Source organism: Cajanus cajan, chromosome 3 (assembly GCF_000230855.2).
Source record: "Cajanus cajan strain Asha chromosome 3, NIPB_CcT2T_4, whole genome shotgun sequence".
Classification (NCBI taxonomy): domain Eukaryota; kingdom Viridiplantae; phylum Streptophyta; class Magnoliopsida; order Fabales; family Fabaceae; genus Cajanus; species Cajanus cajan.
The window spans coordinates 59,106,485-59,128,232 of record NC_138519.1 but is presented as its reverse complement, the minus strand read 5'-3'; the positions used below and the strand labels follow the sequence as shown (position 1 = coordinate 59,128,232).

The 21,748-nt window shown below is 35.1% G+C and overlaps 1 protein-coding gene across 1 annotated transcript; it reads right to left on the bottom strand.

Moving 5' to 3' along the window:
• Positions 1 to 240: 240 nt before the first annotated feature.
• Positions 241 to 783, bottom strand: LOC145956355 (uncharacterized). The gene is made up of 3 exons (XM_083071940.1): positions 670 to 783; positions 499 to 558; positions 241 to 396 (listed from the first exon to the last, which is right to left on the bottom strand). The coding sequence occupies exons 1-3, from the start codon at positions 781 to 783 to the stop codon at positions 241 to 243; spliced, it is 330 nt and encodes a 109-aa protein (XP_082928066.1).
• Positions 784 to 21,748: the final 20,965 nt, after the last annotated feature.

The window sequence follows — 21,748 nt, the reverse complement described above, 5'->3', positions numbered from 1 at the left end:
AAGACAAGGAGAGATTGAGGCAAAATGAGAGTTAAAAAGGGGGGAGAAGAATAGAGTGGAAAGCAAAGTGAGTGAGAGTGAGTGAAAGTGAGGGGAGAAGAGAGAGAGAAAAAGGGTCTCACAACCTCCCCAACAACAAGAGTTTTCGTCCCCGAAAACAAACTTACTTGGGAAAAGAAAAGGGTACCGCTCCCTGCACTGTTGCTCAACTTCCCAAGTAACCTCACCAGTAGCTGCATCCTACAACACCTTCACTAGAGCAACAGACTTGCCCCTCAGCTCCTTCAACTTATGATCCACCACAGCTACCAGTGACTTCTCAAACGTCATATTCTCCTTCACCCGCACATCATCCAGCTCCACCACATGACTAGGGTCATTAACATACTTCCTCAACTGGGATACATGAAATACATCTTGTAGGTTTGAAAGAGACGGTGGCAAGGCCAACCGATAAGCAACCGGACCCACACGCTGTATGATCTGATAGGGACCAACAATCCTCGGTGTCAGCTTCCTAGCCTTCAGCACTCTACCCACTCTAGAGGTTGGGGTCACCTTCAGAAACACATGTTCCTCTTTAGCAAACTCCAAAGACTTTCGCCTTTTATCAACATATGATTTCTACCTACTCTAAGCAGTCTTCATCCTTTCCTGAATCAGCTTCACCTTCTCAGTAGTCTGTAAGATCAGCTCCGGTCCCACAACTACTGTCTCACCATCTTGATACCAGCATAGAGGAGTCCTACATCTCCTGCCATACAAGGCTTCAAATGGCGCCATCTTCATACTAACATGAAAGCTATTATTGTAAGTGAACTCAACCAGCGGTAGGACCTCCTCCCAGCTTCCCAAGTGGTCTAACACACAAGCCCTCAGCAGATCCTCCAAGGACTAGATTTTCCTCTCTAACTGACCATCCGTCTGTGAATGATAAGTAGAACTCAGCTTCAGCTTCGTGCCTAAGGCTTGATGTAGACTCTGCCAAAATCTGGAAGTGAACCTCAGATCTCTATCTGAAATAATACTGGAAGGCACCCCGTGCAACCGTACTATTTCCCCTCACATATAACTGCGTCTGCTTCTCCAAGGACCACTTGATGTTGACAGGCAAGAAATGCGCACACTTGGTCAACCGATCAACAATCACCCAGATAGCATCACTATTCCTAGATGACCTAGGCAACCCCACAATGAAGTCCATAGTGATACTATCCCACTTCCATTCCAGAATCTCCATTTGCTACATCAACCCACTCGGCTTCTGATGCTCCACCTTTGCCTTCTGACAAGTCAGACAGGCCGCCACATATTCAACTATCTCCCTCTTCATACTAGACCACCAGAAAGTCTTCTTGAGGTCTTGGTACATCTTAGTCATACCGAGATGTATTCTAAGTTTACTCTTGTGGCCTTCCTCCAACACAGCTCTCTTCAGCTCAACATCATGAGGTAGGCAAATTCTGCCCTTGAACCTCAAGATACCATCTCTGCCCAGCTCAAAACCAACAGCCTTCTCGGTACCAAGCAAACCAAGAAGTTTCACCAGCTTAACATCTTGCAACTGTTTCTGTCCAACATGCCTCAAGAACTCACTAGTTATGGTAATCATTCCACATCTAATGTGATCCTGAGCTAACTCCACACAAAGATTCATATCTCTGAACTCCTCCACCAGCTCCAGCTCTTTCACCATCATACTAGACATGTGGATGGATTTCCTACTCAGCGCATCCGCCACAACATTGGCCTTCCTAGGATGATACATCAACTGGAAGTCATAATCCTTCAGAAACTCCATCCATCACCTCTGCCTCATGTTCATCTCCTTTTGATCAAACAGGTACTTCAGATAACTCCAAGTCATGAGTAGGATAATTCCTCTCATGGTTCTTCAGTTGCCTTGAAGCATATGCCACCACTTTCCTGTTTTGCATAAGCACGCACCCCAAACCTTGGTGAGAGGCATCATAGTACACATTAAAGGGATCACCAGAATCGGGCAACACCAGCACAGAAGAAGTAGTCAACCTCTTCTTCAGCTCATCAAAACTCTGCTCACAAGCATCTATCCAAATGAACGGTTGTTCCTTCCTTGTCAACTGGGTTAGAGGTGCTACTATCTTGGAGAATCCCTCAATGAACCTTCGATAGTAACCCGCTAAACCCACAAAACTCTGAATATCAGTGACAGTTCTTGGACGCTCCCACTGCAACACCGACTCCACCTTAGCCGGATCAACAACAATCCCCTCAGCTGAAATAACATGTCCCAAGAACTTCACTTCATCCAACCAGAACTCACATTTTGAAAGCTTAGTGTACAACTACTTCGCCTTCAAAATCTCTAGCACCAACCTCAAGTGCTCTCCATGCTCCTCCGGGGTCCTTGAATAAATCAGGATGTCGTCAATGAACACCACCATAAATTTATCCAAGAAGGGCCGGAAGATCCTGTTCATGTAATCCATGAACACTGCTGGGGTGTTGGTCACACCAAACGGCATCACAACATACTCATAGTGACCATACCTAGTCTTGAAAGTGGTCTTCGTTGTGTCACTCTCCTTCACCCTGATCTGGTGATAACCTGACCTCAAGTCAATCTTGGAAAATACAGATGCTCCCCTCAGTTGATCCTTTAAGTCATCTATCCGAGGAAGTGGATATTTGTTCTTAATGGTCAACTTGTTCAACTGCCGGTAATCAACACACAGTCAACTACCTCCATCTTTCTTCTTCACCAACAACACGGGAGCACCCCACGGCGATACACTCGTCCGCACCAACTACTTTTCCAACAGGTCTTCCAACTGACCTTTCAGCTCAACCAGCTCAGCTGGGGCCATCCTATAGGGAGCCACTGACACTGGCCCCGCAGTTGGAACCAACTCAATGCTAAACTCCATCTCCCTAATAGGAGGCAACCCAGGAACCTCATCCGGGAACACCTTAGCAAAATCCCTCACCACATCTATCTCGGCAATGACCTTCTCGGTCTCAACACTCATGGTAGCAAGCAGAAGACAGCACTCTGCTCCATCCCTCAACAACAATTCAGTTTGGCCAGCTGAAATCAACAACTCCTCCTCCACCTGAGGAAAAATCAACCTCTTATTGGCACAATCTATAAGGATGCGATTGGTAGACAACCAATCCATCCCTAAGATTATGTCAATGTCCACCAAAGGCAAACAGATCAAGTTCACCTTGTATTTCATCTCATTCACAATAATAGGACAGCCAGCACACAGCTCAGAAGCAACTACCGAAGCAAAAGCGGGCGTCGACACTAGCAGTCTCAACCTCAAGTCACACACCGGCACACCCAGCATAGCAGCACTAGCATAAGAGATAAATGAATGAGAAGCTCCAAAGTCAAAAAAAATCATCACATCCTTACCAGCAGCTTTACCCTTCCCCTTCACAAGATCAGAGGAAGTTGAAGCCTCAGCCCTAGTCAAAGCGAATACTCTGCCAGTAGTAGTAGGTCTATCACCCCTCCGAGCATCGCCCCTCTGGGTATCACCCCTCTAAGCACCGCTCTCTAGTCTGTTTCTGGCAGGATAGTTGGTTGACTCATGACCCATATAATGGCACCTGAAACACCGGCTCTCCGCGTGTGGACAATCCCTGACAAAATGGGGCCCAGCACACCTGTAACATTTGAGAGTGGCACCATCACCCTGTCTCCCACCTCTGGCAGCATCAGCAGGTTGCCTTATGACAGGACCCCCTTGCTGTGGTTGGAGCCTATCATATGGCTTCCTCTGACTTCCTCCTCTCTTGGACCCAGCTAGTCCCTCAACAGTCTTCATCACACGGTTGCCACCTTCTAACCGCTCAACCACCTTAGCCTTCTCCACCAAGGCCGAAAACTCAGTGATGGCCATACGCACCACCACCCTCTTTAGCTCTTGCTTTAGACCCTCAGCAAATTTCTTGCATTTCTAGGCCTCAGAAATAGCTTGCGAGTAGAAACGAGCCAGGTGCTCAAATCTCACGCATACTCAGATACTGTCGTCCTGCCCTGGTGCAACCGCATGAACTCAGGCTCCTTAGCATGCCTCACGCTCTCCGGGAAGTACTTCTCCAGAAACACCCTCTTGAAGCACTCCCAATCAACAGCAACTCCTCTAGCAGTCAGCATATGATGGGTACCTCTCCACCAATGCTCAGCCTCCCCAACCAGCATGTAGACACAATATGCCAGTCTCCTCTCCTGAGAACATCCTAACACAGTAAAGATCTTCTCCAACTCATAGATCCAGTGGTCAGCTACCTCTGAGTCAGCATCTCCCTTGAACTGATGAGGATGGCATTTCCGGAACTCAGCTAGATCCCGGCTCTCCTATGACCCCACTGGTCTTGCTGCACCAGTTACAGCTCGATCAACATCCATCCTAGCAAAATAAGAATTTTGCTACTGCATAGCCATAGCCATCATCTTCATGGCACGGGCTATCTGCTCATTGGTTCTAGACATTGTCTACAAAAGAAACAACACCTTTAGTATACAATAACTAAACCAAACAACAATCATCAGCACAGAAATCAACAAAGAAATCAGCACAGCAAAGCAACACAAAACTGAGCTCAGCACAACAAAAGCCTAAAGGAACCACCCTCACAGAGTGTCCACTAGACTCGAACTACTCTGATACCACTAAAGTGTAACGACCCACCTGGCCACCACACACTGCTCAACACCTCAACACCACACAGAAAGAACATACATATATCCAAATAAAGTATATACAATATGTCTAATCTGAGTAAAAATACAGCCCAAAGTACCCAAACTAGTGGCCAAAAACAACAAAACATCAAAAGAATAACTCTATCTGCCAACTGCAGACCTGTCTCTTGATACCAACCTAACTCTACTCTGCTCCCATACAACGTATGATCATTGCAGTCCAAACCACATGGAAACAACAAAAGGGTAAGCTAGTGAAAAGAATCAGCATATAAAACATATATAAGAAATATGAGCAACTACAACTATCAGCACATCATCAACATACAACTCATCACATATATAGTTCACATCATACAACATAAATAGGGGTAAACATGCAATGCGTCGTCACGCATATCAGCTCGGAGATATCTTACAACATCTCAACCTTACAGCCTACAACAGCTCAGCCTTACGGCCTATAACAACTCAGCCTTACGGCCTATAACAGATCAGCCTTATGGCCTACAACAGCTCAGCCTTACGGCCTACAACAGCTCATCCTTACGGCCTACAATAGCTTATATTAGCATGCAACACAACACAGCACAACAAAAATAATAGGATACAGCACAGCTCAACATTATACAGCACAACAGAAACATCATAATTCAGCAATAACAGCTCAGCTCAAATAACTTACAGCACAACAATATTTAAATCAGCTCAACATTCAACAATAATAGCTCACAGCACAACAATATTATCATTCAGCTTAACACCATTCATCAAAAGCATCTCAGCTCAACATATATCAACATAAATCAACATTTCTCAACATATATTAACATATAAATGAACATCACATCCGTGCCCGGCGCACTCCTGGTCGCGCCCGGCGTGGCCCAACCAGAGAGCATCAGGGCTCAAACGCGCCAGGCGTAATTCCCATTGTGCCCGGCGTGCTAGCAGGCAAAGACCTCAAAAGGTCTCACACGCTCGGCGTGCCAAACCCCCGCTCGGCACAAGGTAGACAGAGACCTCCCTAAGGTTTCACGCCCGGCGCAATATCAATTGCACCCGGCGCCACCACTGGCAGAGACTCCCAAGGAGCCTCCACGCCCGGCGAGACGTAGTCACGCCCGACGCCACACCACAAAACACAACAAAGTGGTCACTGACTGATAACACGCCCGGCGTGGTCCAACCACACCCGGCGTGAACCATCCAGGGGCATCCCTCTTCAAACTCGCCTGACGCACACAACCTAGCGCCTGGCGGGCTCGACCAAAGGTGCCCTCTGATGGTCACGCGCCCGGCGCCAAGAACTGCGCCCGGCGTGTTCTCAATTAGGAACCCTCTAACTTCGAAAATTTCTTCGAAACCTGCACAAAATCAACTTCCCAAACACATGCAATCGGCCCAAAACATCACATTTTCATCAAACAACCTAGAAATCCCATCTTTACCCACATGCAACCATAAAAAATGAAAATCCCCAAATTTTCTCCAAACCTCGGAAAACCCGAAAGCCCCAATTCTTCAATCTCAGCAAAAATCATCAAACATCAAACAACTAAAGAGTTCCTAGAACTCATTTACAGCCAAAATCAGCAAAACCCAGCTTCCCTTACCTTGGTATAAAGAATCCGAGCTCTAGGAAGAAGAAGACAATGAAGAAGAAGAAGAGACTTGAAGAGAATTTTCGCACGGCTCAGCTAGCTTCCAACACTACTACTCAACACCTCCACCTAATAGTTCCCGAAAAGACCAAAGACAAGGAGAGAATGAGGCAAAATGAGAGTGAAAAAGGTGGAAGAAGAATAGAGTGGACAGCAAAGTGAGTGAGAGTGAGTGAAAGTGAAGGGAGAAGAGAGAGAGAAAAAGGGTCTCACAATAAAAAATAAATTAGTCAACAAATGACAAAATTTTAGAAAAATTGAGACCGAATGTATTGTTATTTTATTTATATCAATTTAATTATAATTCAACCGCAATTGAATATTAAATTACTTAGTTTGATTTATTATCGACCTGATTTTGAAAACAAATAAATTCACCAAAGGAAGCTGCTTATGTATAATCTACAATATATATATATATATATATATATATATAAACTTCGTGACATTATTTTTTTAATGTTGCAAGATGTCAAATCAAGTCACAGTAAAAAGTATATATATAATTAGATGAATATATTATAATAAGTATTTAAAATATCATAAATATATTTTTACCGCAAATATTTAAAATATACACAGATAATTAAGCCGTAATAATATTAAAATAATATTTTTACAATATAATTACCAAAAGAAAATTACCAATTCTATAAATTTAATTACTATTTCTTTTTTATTATTATTTTTATCTAATTAATTAGTATGAATTGCGGTTGAATATTAAATTTTTTCTTCGCATTGACTTTCTGTACAGGTGGAATTTGGATTTTTCAAAATTTTAGTAATAAAAAAATAGAAAGAATAAGAAATGGAGAGGATCTTTATTCACACCGGTGTGGGTCTATTTAATGCATTTTTTCTTAGGATTTAAACACAAAAAAATTATGTTGCACGGAAATAATTTTTCTTTAAAGGAAGCATTTTTAGGCAATTTAGAAAGTTTATGGAGATTATTTTATTTTTTTTTATCTAATTCAATTTTTATTGATTATATTGATGTCAATAAATTATTTTCTAAAAATTATGATTTTGAAAATCGGATTGAATCATCAGTTAAACTGGTTCGATCAGGAATTATTTAGTAGCAAACCCATAAAAATCTGGCTAAAATGGTTCAATTATATTTTTTATTTTTAAATTTAATTTAAAATATTTTTAAATAAAAATACATACTCAATAAAAATTATAAATTAGAATAACTTATTTTAATACTTGTCTTATAAATATAATTTAATCATTTATATTGATTTATAATTTTTAATATTTTTATTTTTATTATTCATATTATATTAATTTGATACCCCTTATTCTAAATGTAAACTTATTATGATATTTTATTAAAATTTAGGCTTAAAAATTATATTATATTTAGTTTAAAATTTAAATATTATATAACATTTAATGTTAAATAAGAATTTATAAATAATATCTTATTTTATTTTTTAGTGTTATAAAATTATGATATTATATTTATTTAATATTATTTTTGTAATAGTAATAATTATTATTATTTATTAATACTATTTTGATCACAATTTAACCACGGTTGAACTATTAAACCTTGAACTAGTACTTAAATTGATTCAATGATTGTTTTGATTTTGAAAACATTGTAAAAAGTACTCCTCTGAAAATAATTCTTATAATTATTAACAGGTGACACTTCTAATTATTTTTTAAAATCCTTAAAGGTAGTGTTATTTATCTAACTTAACATGATTTTATGTATTAAAACAAGTGATTTTAGATCTTAGATAGTTGAAACAAAAAGTATTTTATTAGACAAACTAAAAAATTGGCTCATTTTATTAAGACTAAAACTAGTACTTATCACATGTAACACAAAAACCTCTATTTTTGCATATTCGAGTACTTATGGCATGAGAGCTTGTATTTAAAATGAAAAAAATGAATTTGTTTTAGTAATAACATCTTATCATCATTTAGGTAACCTTCATGTGAGACATCATTTATGTTGGCAAAAATTACTTGGATCATTGGTATGTGTCTCCACATTGTCAATTTTGAACTTGATTACAAGCAAGTTTTTGATGACATACATTCTACCTTCTATATAAATGTTGAGTTTGACCTTATTTTGACTTTATATAAAAGGAAACTTAGTTTGATTCATAACTTTTTAGTGAGTTTTCTTTATAGACAAGTTAATCGAATCACTCATACTCTACAAGGAGTGTTTAGATTTCATGTTAGTTCACATACCTTTAGTCATGTATCAACTTGTATCAATTTTATAATGATTAATGAAATGTAATAATCTTGCAGTAAAAAAATTAATAAATTAAAATTCGTTTATCTTATAAATATATATATATATATATATATATATATATATATTAATGAGCAGATTTATAAAATTCATATTTAATATAAAATTATTGAGTAATATAATACTTAATAAAAATTACATTGATGTCGTTTAAATCTTCCCATCTATATATATATTACTAATATTTATTGCTAAAAAGTTTGTCATCTCAATAATGGTCATGGTTCGAAAGGGAAGATTTTTATGTTATGGTCAATCCCATTAATGGAGTACCATATGGATTTGTGGAAATTAATGTTGGTGATGGAAAGTGGGGTCTCATTAAATGAAAACAATGTGGTGGACTCGTGAACTAACTTCAGATGTATTTTCTTGGTCTACTGATGATGGAAAATCACAGCATTGAGGCCAACAAGAAATGGAGAAGCGTGGAAAATAAGTGGCTATAAAAAATTTGAAAAAGAGAGGAACGAGTAGAAATGAAGAGGAAATTTTGCCATTACGTGTCATATGGGAAGAAAAATGACAATATAGAAATATTTGTTATGTGAAACTCATTTGGAGAAGTCAAAATCAAACCCAAGTCAGTTTTCACGCGTTCCAACTATGTTATTGTCGCCATGTATTGTGTGAACTAAACTAATAAAGAACAAAATCTGATTTTTGCATTCTCAAGTGTGTATGGGTGTAAGTGTAATGCGAAAGATAGATATAGTTCGGTTAATTAAATGTGTAAATACAATTGTTTTCCCTGCATATGTAAATTAAAGGTTATTATTAAAAAGTAAAGTTTGAATTTATTTTAATTCTACAAAATCGATTAATAATGTAATGATTGTTTTGTATTTATATTTTTTTTTAATTCTTTAATCTTTAATTAATATAAGATTTCAGTTTTTTTTAATATATCTTTTTATTTTTACCACTATAAGACTTGATATATGAATAAATGGTGAGTGACTTTTTAATGATTTAGGTTGGATGGGGTTGATTTTTTTCAAATACATTTTCTTATGTTCAGTACTATTGAGTTTGTTTTGTATCAAATGGTAGGTGACCCTTTTAGAGTGAATATAAACAACTTTGATATCAATTTAAAATGTAGAAATTAGGCATAATTCAATCTTAAAAAAATTGACTTATGAGGAGAAAGTTATCTTTAACTTATATACTCTTTAATTATTATATTTCTAGTTGACATGAAACTTATATATTTTTCAATAACTTAGATATTTTCCAATAACTATATTGAGACCTATATACACCATGATCTCTACTTTTGTTTTTCTTCTTCTTACACCCATATATTGACATCTCACACACGGGCAATCTTTAAGGCTTGATCTCTACTTTCTTTTTAACATTAATTTGCTTTTAGATTTCCAAATATGACTTAACTAGGGTTTTAGTATATATAAGATTTATAGATAAAATGTTTATTATATATAATTATAAATATAAAATAAATTATATATTATATTTAAATATATAAATTATATTTTAAATTTATGATAAATAATTTATATTGTGGTACAATATCATTTTTTTATTTGATAATTTATTTTAAAATATTAAAATTTAATAAATAAATAATTATAATAAATAAAAATTGAATTAAATATAGTGTTAAAATAATTTTTAAAATTATTTTATTGAAAAAATATTTCTCAAATTACTCTTAAGTAAAATAATCGTTTGTATTTAATTTATATATAGAGGTTGATAAAATTGTCTAGAAAACAAGTGGAGAATGGTACAAAGTAGAGAGTGAAGTATAAAATTGAGAAAATTTGAAGGCATATTCTAACTATTTTTTTGTTTCTTCAAAGTATTCATTTTAAAAAAATTAAATATTATAAATTTTGGATAAAAAATTAATTAGTGAGTAATGTGTACTTCTTTTAGAAAATTCTTTTAAAAGAAAAGAAAAATAAAATAAAATATGCTCTTAAAATTTTCATCAACACTACTTTTTAAATGGTAATTGATAATATCTTAGAGATATGTAGCTAATAAGCGTACTTTTTTTTTAACTTTTTTGCATCTGTCTATTTTTGAGAAGTAATATTATTTAAAACATATTAAAAATTAAATTAAATACTTTTCTCCATAGAGATTTAGTCTTTAATTAGAAAGTATTTCTTTCTACACTAGGGCAAAATTAATTTTTAAAATTGGTTGTATAACCAATTTTGTATTTATTAATGTTGAGTTTGACCACTGTTAAAATTGGATAATCAATCTTAAAAGAAACATTCAACATTGGATGCCAAGATCGATTTTGAATATCTTTATTACAAAGAAGTGGTTATGTCACACACTAATTCACCCCTCACAACAAATGCAACTTCGCACCGAAGCCACCAACCACCATGATGATGCACATTTGACACCAAAGTTGGAGTCATAACGTTCGCTTCACCTCTATCTTTAATGACAACTCCATCTCATTAGTCGCAGAAATAGTTGTTGATGCTTGCTCTACTAAGTTTTTTGATGTTGTCATTTGCATTGTTATTGTCTCCATGAACAAGGAGGCACACATACATCATGAAGCTAAAGGAGCAAAATAGTGATGCCTCTACCACAATAGATTTGGTCCCTGCCACCATCACAAGCTCGTCGCTACCACCACAACAAATCTAGTTGGAATATACATGTCATTGGTGTTATCATTATCTCTATGAGAAAAGAGGCGTACGAACATCACAAAGCTAAAGGAGAAAAACAACGCTTATGGTATATTAGATATATTCAATTCACCAATAAATTAGATATTGGTAAATGACAACAAATCATTAGATTTGTCAAATGAAACCTCACTTGAAAAATCTAACGATCATGTTACCAATATCTAACTTATTGGTTTTTTATAATATCTAATAGTATGATGTATATATACCTTTCATTTTGGTCACTTTTGAAAATCACATTGAAGGAAAACACATAAAAGGTAATGATTTTTTAGTATAGGTCGACAATTTGTACACCTTTGTCACAATAGATTTAGTCACCACCACCGCACAAACCCTCGGCTTCCACTACAAAAAATCTAGTACAAATATATTTGTTGCCTACATAGCCACTATCTTCATGAGCAAGGAGGTGCATGAACATCACAGAGCTAAAGAAGCAAAACAATGACTTTGTCACAACAGATTCGGTTGTCACCACCACCCCACAACCCCATTGCTACCACAACAGCAGATCTAGATTGTAGTTTAAGATATTTTTGCAAACTTCTTGTTGAACCACTTGTGTTGCATCTTGTACATAGTAACATTTGAAATTTTTTCTCACATTTGTTCTTTTTTCGATCAAAGAAGTTAATTAATTTGGGGAAAAAATGAAACTTCTTGTTGAGAAGGAGAAGTAGAAAACTAAAATATGACGAGATTATAGTAAATAGCTTATAAAATAACAGATATAGAGAAACCTCATTGGAGCAAAGTTTCTCTAAACTACACAACAGCTTTAGTAGACCGCTAAAATGTTGGAACTAAGCAAGTGCATTAGCTTGCTAAATTCCATAGACATAGAGAAACCTCGTAAAAATGATGCTAAATGAATGGATAAGCCCACTAAGAGTGAGTGCTCTAGAGAGAAACCCTTGCTCCATATGCTCTCAACATTAAGAATGAATGTAGTAGCGGTAAGTGTGAGCATAATGATATTAAGCATATGTGTAATAGCACTAAGTGAGGGAGCTCCATAGAGTAACCTTTATATTCTCTATTGATTTGATGATAAGCATGGGACATGCCATGCTAAGCATGAGTCCCCTATTTTGTATGTTATTTTTTCTTATGTCTCTTATGATTTTATATTGAATAATGATCAAGTGAATTGAGAACGAGATTATGATTATTAATTGGTTGTGATTGAGATGATTGATACAAATGTCATGAACATTTTATGTTAAAGAATGAAATTAGGGACCTAGTTTAAAGAGATAGCTATCTTCCTATGAAAGCTTGTGAAACCATGGACATTTGTATGATCATGCATCATTGCATGATGAAATTTATGTTTTTAAGAAAATACATATAGAACCAAGTTGGTGAAGATTGTATAGGGCTTTTAAGAAAGTGGTTTACCTTAAGGGAAAGTATATCTGGTCGGGAAACTCCATTGGACCATGATGACCCCATTGTTATGGAAGCATATTATTGTAGCTTGGTGACTTGAACTAGTCACCAAGGGGTATCTTACTAGTTGATGGTGTGGTAAATAGTTATGCCATGCATTGTGATACATATTGCATGTACTTTTAGTCCATTTTTGTTATGTTTTTTAAATGGTACCACATGCATATAAACTATATACCTACAAATGTTGCATTGCATTGCATCATGTGGTTGTAACTACAGTGAGGATAACAATCCTTAGAAGTGTCATAGAGCCACTAAGATGTTATTGTCATTGGTGTCAAAGTCGGGGTTCTAGAGAATGAAAAACAAATAGGTTAACACATAAGAAGGGGAGTTGAATTTTGTGTTTAAAACTTTTGGAAAAACCTTTTTCAAAATTAATTGGTTTATAAAAGTAAATAAGGCTAGAACAAATCGTCTAATATTTAAACAAAGAGTAGGGAAAAGAGAAACACATAAAGCTTTTTATATTGGTTCACTCTATACTTAAAGTTATGTTTAGTCCCTTTCTTACTAAAGGTTTTCACTACTGAACTTGATAGTACAAACCAAGTATATATTTTCTAGCTCTCTAGGCTTTACAAACTTCTAGACTCAACTTGAGCTCGACTTTATGATGTATTATTTCTTGCTAAGTCTCAGTAGGCTTTTTACAACACATAATTAGGATTTACAAGTGTTTAACTCATAAAGGTGGGGGTATGAAAGTTACAAACTAGTGTATCACTATACACTCAACTAATAAAGAGTATACAATTGAGTTATAATGATCATCCACACAATAACTTGAGTTTTTCACTAATAGCTTTCCCATTTTGGGAATTTATAAATTTGTGTGATTCAACTTGGGATCACCATGCTCAAAGTCATCATGGGTCTCTATTATAGCCTTGAGACGAAGGACGTTACAAGACATGGTTGTGGGATAAAGTGTTTGCAACATGCACTATTGTACATGTCTTGGACATAAGGTAGATCAAGTCCTTGTCATTTTATGCCAAAAGAGAAATAAAGTTACTATAGAAACTATAAAAAGTGGCATTGTTGAATAAGCCATCATACAAATTCTTTTTGCACTCTTGCCTTAGTATGCATCAAAACTTGAACATACATTATTTATTATGTATGATATTCTTATCGCTTGTTTTCAACATATACCTTAAAAATAGAAGAAATAAAAGCTTCTTAGGGATTCTTAACAACTTAAACAAGAGGAAGCTTGTTTATCATTAGAGAAAGGATCAGTACAACCTTCGTAGTATGTGAAGTCAGTTGAAAGTAGTTTTGGACTAACACACTACAATTCCTTATCTTTTGTACCCTAAAGTTGATAACCAAAATCTTTGATCATATAAGAAGTAAGATGAAGGAAGAAGAAGTAAGCCCATAAGGATGACTTAAGGGATTTGTCATGTCTTAGGGTAAGATGAACTTGGTTAGTTTATCCAACTTAAACTTTATGTATTAACTTGCCTAAAGAGACTTTGTGTTTAAAGAATACTTTGTGTACAAAGTTTAGAGATTTTTCTTGGGAAAGAAATAGGAGTCTTAGGCTGGACTCTTAAGCTCAACCAATAGAGTTATTAAAAATTAGAAGAAAAAAAAGGAAAGGTTAGGTCATACACATTAGTTTTCTAAAACCTGTAGAGGACATGTCATAGGAGAGACAAAAATGTAAATGATGCATGACAATCTAAAGGATTTGGGTGACATGATAAAGGTCATGTCATAGAGGAAACCTAAGAGAAGAACCTTAAGGAGCGCGTGGAACAACCTCAGACTATCAAGAATGTGTTTGTTACCTTAGAGATCATCTTCCAGGGTAAGAATGTCTCACCTTGTAGACACATACGAGGGGTATTAGGGGTTGTCTTGCTACCCATATCGTATATGTAGTGGAACAACTCCTAAGCCTTTTTAGGATTTGTAATTGAATGTGTTTGATGAATTAATTGAAATTATGCAATTCATGTTGTCTCATATGATGATAAATTAAACTTTATTAAGTGTTGAATATCCAAGGGTTAGGACTATGTGATAATTAGGGAGGTTTGTATGATTAGGAGTTTTGTGTGAATTGGATGATTTGACATTAATTGCTATTAAGTAAACATACCTAATTAGTTATGTGATTTCTCTTTGTGTGATTAACCAAATATAATTATGTTTCTTGGGTTGGAAAATAGACATTTGGAACTACATTTTAGACCTAAAAATCACATAAAAATGTTAAAAAAAAAAAAAGAACAAGTTATGTGAGTTAGAAGATGAATCTCATGTCTTGTGCGTGAAAGGTAATGTTTGTAACTTGTATGCATTGCGAAGACCCTTAAATGACTGAACTTGGTTTCATGGTATCCATAAAAGTTATAGCCTTGGATGTTATATTTCAATAGTGTTATAATCATCCAAAACAGAAGTCTACAATTCAAGTTATAATCAAATTAATGAGCACAAGTCAAATTGTTAGATTTAGGCTTAAATACTATGATTTTGTAATTTTTAAAAATATTAGATGGTAAAATAAACTCTTGATGTCAACATAGAAGTTATAAATAATTATCTTAGCCTTCTAATAAAATCAAGATCAACTTGATAGCATAGGTACAACTCTAGATATCGTGTTTAGACAACATGATGTCATAAAAGCTTAAGATAAGAAAATATAGTTTGTGAGTTGTTTTATCCTTTAAATGCTTAATATTGTGAATGATTTTAAATACTAATACTAATAGTTAAGAAAGAGAAAGTGTGAGGGAAGATATTTTGGATGAGTGACGAGTGAGACTTTGAGTGCAACGTTTATAAGACTTTGTGCTTATATGTGATATGAAATATGGATGCTTGACTTGAGAATGATGTTATAATAATGAATATGTAATGAATGAATAATGAGGATGTATAAAAATAATATATATGTGTATGAGAGGTGTTGATGATAACATGATATATGAGGCGATGTTAATAGTGGTGATGTTGAAGTCAATGAGATGTGTAATTTTGGGTTGCGAATGATAATAATGAGATGTTCATGCTTTGCTTGAAAGGTAGTATGAATCTATGTAGAAAGGCTTTTATGGTTATCTACCTAGACCTTACGGTGTTATGGTAGGAAGCCTCTAACATGGACTTGAGGTAACCATGACCAAATGTAATGCCTTGATTAGCTCCTGGTAGACATCTCCTAGTTGAGAGTGGATTTAGGGGATCACCTATTTTGTGGTGATTCCATTCCATGGCTCCTAAGTTGCCTTGAGTTGGTATCATGAGGAGATTGGTATCACATGGATATAGTGTTAAGTGCATGATTTGCATAAGTCTTTAATTGCAATCAAGATGTCTTGAATTACATGAATTATTGTTGTTGATGATGAATAAATGTAAAGTGATTGGTTAGTTGAGAGTGTTTCCTTGGACGTTGGATATGAATATAAGTGCATGCATGAAGCTTAATTATAATGTATCTCTTTTGGTGTTATCCTTATATGCCTTATATGTGCTTAAACATGTGTGAGATATATTCCTACTTCTTTTGTTGTTTTTGTGGTTGTTTTCTTATTTGGTTTGAATGTTATGCAAAAGTTGATCAAGTATAAGAGGTTGAGTATGAAAGAGATGAAGCTTAAGGCATTAATGTTATATCATAGGTCTTACTCTGATAGTGTGACATTTGGGCCAAAGGATTTTCTGTTATGCCTTTAAATTAGAGTTGCCACATTATATTGGTTTTCTTAAAGGTTTTGTAAATGTTATTTTGTATCTGTATTATGAACTTATACTTTTTTTTTTAATTTTATTTGTTTCATAACAAAGATTTAAGTAAAATTAAGACTTATGAACCATTTTACAGTTATTATAAAATTGGTTTATTGAATCTTTTAAAAAAAGGAATGTATTTTCTTAATAACATTATAATAGTGGTGGCAAAATGGGCCAATCCGACCCATTTAGGCTCGGCCCACTAAAAATGGGCTACTAATAAAAAACGAGTTGAAAATCTTGGTTCGCTCCACCTAAAGATAGGTTTGCGAGCCATTCTGCATAAATTTTTTTTTGGGAAATGAGGTTTTACAAAATCCAAATCAGTTCAAGCTCATCAAATTGAAATTGCATACTGTATGTATGCTCAACAAATTAAGATTACAAACTTACAAGAAAATCAAATACAAATTAGAAATTACTAATAGTCCTTCACAAATCAAGCATAAACACAATTACTCTTTAACATCTATTTCAAGAACACTAGATCCTCCCTTGGAAGAAGTTGTCTCCACTATTCCATCTTTGACTTTGTCATCCTCCTCCTCATCTTCCACATCAAAATAAATTAAAGATGAAAAAAGAATTCAAAGTGAGAAAGTTAAAATGGACACCAAAATTATATAAATGATTATATTTAGAAATTAGAATTAGATTAAATGCATTACCTTCATTAAAACCATACTCCAACTAGAAACACAAATAATTGCTTCCAAATTTTTAGGCAAGAGATGATTTCTATACTTGTTAAGGATACCATAATCAATGCTAAATGAATATTTAGATGCAACTGTAGTAATAAGGATGCTTAACAAGTCCCTTGCCATTAAGGAAAGATCTAGACAATGTTGACTATTATCCTTCCACCATTGTAATATATCCATATGCTTCGTAAAATAAAAATCCAAAGTGGGTTCATCTAAATATGTATCAAGTTAGATCGTTCCAATTTTATTAGCAACTTGAAGCTTGTGCAATTTTAATTCTTTATATGATAAGAAAAAAATAAATTTACAAATATACATAATATTTATAAGAAGGAAATCATGATTTCAAAAGAAATTAAACAACTTACATCAAAAAAAGCTTGGTTTGTTAGTGGTTAAGGATGAAGAAACATGCTTATGCTTTTGAACATTTAATGTAGAACCTTGGCTAGAATAATGGGAGAAAACATGTAATTTTTTCCTTCGTTTTCTCCAACTTTATTTTCCAAGTAAGCGAACTAATTCTTTCATAGCAATAACCTAATGGTTCCAACTTCATCCTTGGGTCTAAAATTTCACCAAATGAAAGTGCAACACTATACTCATCTCAATACTTTTCAAATTTCTCCATCATTAATCTAGCCATATCCCTTATAACTTGATCCTCATCTGTTACAATTTCCATTAAAAGGCATTGGATTTTTGAAACTTGTAAAAAATACAAGTTGGAAGTAGGGTAACTAATGGTAGAAATTAATGTTGTAATTTCATAAAATTGTTGTAAGAATTTACAAATCTTTGCTTCTTTTTCCCATTCTTCATTTGAAGGACAAAACTTGGAAATTTCATCAACCAAGTGTAGGCTTTCAAAAACACACTGATATTTAAGAGCACTTTGAAGCATAAAAAAAGTTGAGTTTCATCTTGTAGGAACATCTAGACATAACCCACTTGATGAAATAATGTCACTAAATTTTTCCAGGCATTGTTTGAATTTGATCATTCTACTCTCTAAACCCCTCACATATTTGATGCTAGTACTAATTTGATCCAAAACACCATTAAGTACCTTTAATCCTTCTTGAACAATCAAATTTAAAACATGAGCACAACAACACAAATGAAAAAATTCACCATCACATATGAACCCCTTTTGCAAAATAAGTTGTTTTTCTAAAGTCTGTTGCAGAACATCATTAGTAGAAGCATAATCCAAAGTGATAGAATTTTTTTTCTCTATTCTCCAATCTTGTAAAAATTCCCCAATCTTCTTAGATAACTCAAAACCAGTGTGAGGGGGGAGGGCATATGACGAAATTTGAGAATCTTACTACTTAACTTCTAATTTAGGTCAACATAATGAGAAATCAAACTAATGAAATCCTCAGTATTACAAGATGTCCATAAATCATAAGTTAAACAAATCCTATTAGGAATGATAACAAACTCACTTTTAAGCTTGACCTTATCTCTAATAAATAGTCTTCATATATCGGCCTTAGTATTATTTCTAGAAAATAGATTTGCATCAAGATTTAAATAAGATATCAAAGACCTAAACTCTGGACACTCAATAAATTTGAAGGGTAAACCACGCCTCATCATTATATGACAATACAACTCATGAAATACCATTTGTTCTATCTTTCTTGAATTCAACTTTCCTTGCATGTCTAATATCATTTAAATGATGGCATCCTTGCTTGCATTGATGGAGAGTTTTGATCAATGAGATGCCACCTTGACTCCTTGGATCAAGTCCCTCAAGGGTGATGTCTAGTTTGGAGAAGGAAGATGAAGGATTGGGCAGAAATGAAGGTTGTAGGAAAGGTGTTTGATGAAATGCTTGAGAAAGGCACTCTAGGTTTGGCTCACTCCATGGGTGATGAAGGCCACTTCTAGGGTTTACTCTCAAGGAAGGAGATAGGAATGGTGGTGGCCGAATTAGCCAAGGAAGACTAAGGAATGATATAAAGACATAAAGGCTCTCTCTATATTCAACATCCAAAGTGATTACATGAAGCAATACCTAGGGTATATATAGATTAGGGTGTGAGGTGGTGGGCACACATTTAGGGTGAAGGCTAGGTCATAAAGTGTGCATATTTCCATGCTAAATGTGATGGAAATGCAACACAAATTCATGCCACATGCAACCCTAATGTGACACCTACTTGGTGGCCAAGGATGGAATCTTTGACTTGATTATGCTACAACTAGGTGCATGATAAGACCATGCAACCTAGGTGCCCTCCTCTTGGGCCTAAGCCTTTCCAAGTTCAAAAATAGATTCAATGCTCACCAAAAATACGTCTAGGCCTATTTCTCACCCTAATAAGATACCATAGTCCAAAATAAAATCCTATAATCTAAGGCACCCCATAATACAAGGGTAAAATGGGAAATACAAGTAAAAAAAATCCTATGACTAAGGCACCCCAAAATACAAGGGTAAAATGGAAAATACAAGTAAAATAAATCCTATATCTAAGATACCCAAAATACAAGGGTAAAAATGGGAAGTTAAAGACAAGGGCAAAATAGGCATAAAAATAAATTCCATGCTAACAAGGTTTAGGAGAGTGATTAATATTCTTTAGCCATGAGAAGCATGTCTCTAGGGGTGTTAGCTCCCCTATCCTCTTCCAATCTCCTAGTCATGGATCTAGTGATGGATCTCACATGAAGCTCCAAGGATGGTCTTCCATCAAATTACATAACTTTTTCCACAACCATTACACTTTGCCATTTTTTTTCCATTGTTACCCATTCCAATCCTAGTAAAATATTTCCAACAATCAAATGTTGTGGACTTGACCCTTTTCTTATCATGTTCAACATCAACAAACTTAGATTATTTTTCGACACCCTCAAGCATTTCAATTTCATCATCAATAACATCACAAATAGCTCCCCTCAAGCATTTCAATTTCACTAATTGACTCATCCATTTCAATTTCAAAGTCCAAAAATCCTCTTTATATTAGAAAAAGTTAAAAACCAATACCAGCCTACTACGTTACCAATCAAGAATCAAAACACATGTTCAAACCACTAACAAACTATTCTAATAAAAAAAAATGAAATAAATGGAACACTTGAACATCACCTAAAGATCAAAAACACAAAAATATAGCCAGGAAAATACCATGTTTTCATTAGTTATTCATCAATATATATCATTCCTTATTCATCAATTCATCAAGTAGGTACACACACATTGATGCGCTATTTTCATTCCTTTTTCATCAATTCATCGATATTATTCCTTATTATTCAATTCAATAATTCATCAAACATATAATCAATTCATTCAAACATACCTTATTTTGACTCATATCAATATCATCAATTCATCAAGTAGGTGCACGCAGATTGACACATTGTTTTCATTCCTTATTCATCAATCAATATCATTAGCTCATCAATATCATTCCTTATTTTCATCAATTCATCAAACATACCTAGTTTTCACTCAAATTGACACACTTGCAGAGTTGCTCGTAGGAAGGTATAGAGAACGTCGTAATGAATCATGAGTCATGACGGAGTGCCGAGATGAGATTGTCAAAAGGAAGGGGAAGGAACCTAGAACCCCAAAGCAAAGTCACTCACATCATCGTGGGAAAGGTAGAACTCTAAAGTAGAGTCTCTCTCATCGCATTGGGGAAGGGGGAGGGAACCTTAGAGCAGATCAACAAAGTCGCTCATGCCACCACAGGGAAGGGGGAAGAAACCCTAGAGCAAAGTTACGAACAACTACACACTTAGAAGGCTAGCACTCATGCACACCATCATGGGGGGAGGGAACCCTAGAGCAAACTAGAAAACCTTTCTATTTTGATTTTTTTTTGTGAGTCAGTGATGTGAGTGTCCTGTGCGTGACAAACAAGGGAAAGGAAGGTTTGGATTTTGGGCATTTGGCTACAACCCCTCTCTTGGTCTAGGGCAAATATTGAATGCAAGGTTTGGGCAACCCAATACAAGGAGACTCCCATTATACATAAAAAAAAAAACAAGTTGGTGAGTTGTGCGAGCTAGCCCACCCTATCCCCGCCATTTGGCCCAATGAGTTGGCGGGTTTGGTAGGACGGGCCAAGCAGGATGACGAGCCACAATACTTGGCCTAACCCTCCATTTTTTTGGGGCTAGTGGGCCAGCTCGCAGGCCATGTCCTATTTTGCAATCTCTAATAATAATAGCTTTAGCGTAGAATGGTGTCACAATAAACACAATTCAACCATTTTCTTGTGTTGCCTTTACTCCACACATGTGCATTGTGAGTGTCATATATAACAAACTTGATAGATGCGACAACTCACTAATTATAACTTATACGAGTTATCAAATAAAAAATACACCGAGTATAATAAACTCACAATATAACAAGATATATTTGTTGGACTCTTAATTATACTATGTCCATGAGATAGTCTTACAAAAACATATTGGATGCCTTGAATTTTAACATATAT

What these genes read in the sequence shown, in the direction of transcription:
- LOC145956355 (XM_083071940.1), bottom strand. Translation starts at nt 783, where the DNA reads ATGGCGCCATTTGAAGCCTTGTATGGCAGGAGATGTAGGACTCCTCTA. An exon ending in TCTTACAGACTACTGAGAAG is followed by an intron (nt 559 to 669) that starts GTGAAGCTGATT and finishes GTGTTTCTGAAG; the next exon opens with GTGACCCCAACCTCTAGAGT. An exon ending in GGAAGCTGACACCGAGGATT is followed by an intron (nt 397 to 498) that starts GTTGGTCCCTAT and finishes CATGTATCCCAG; the next exon opens with TTGAGGAAGTATGTTAATGA.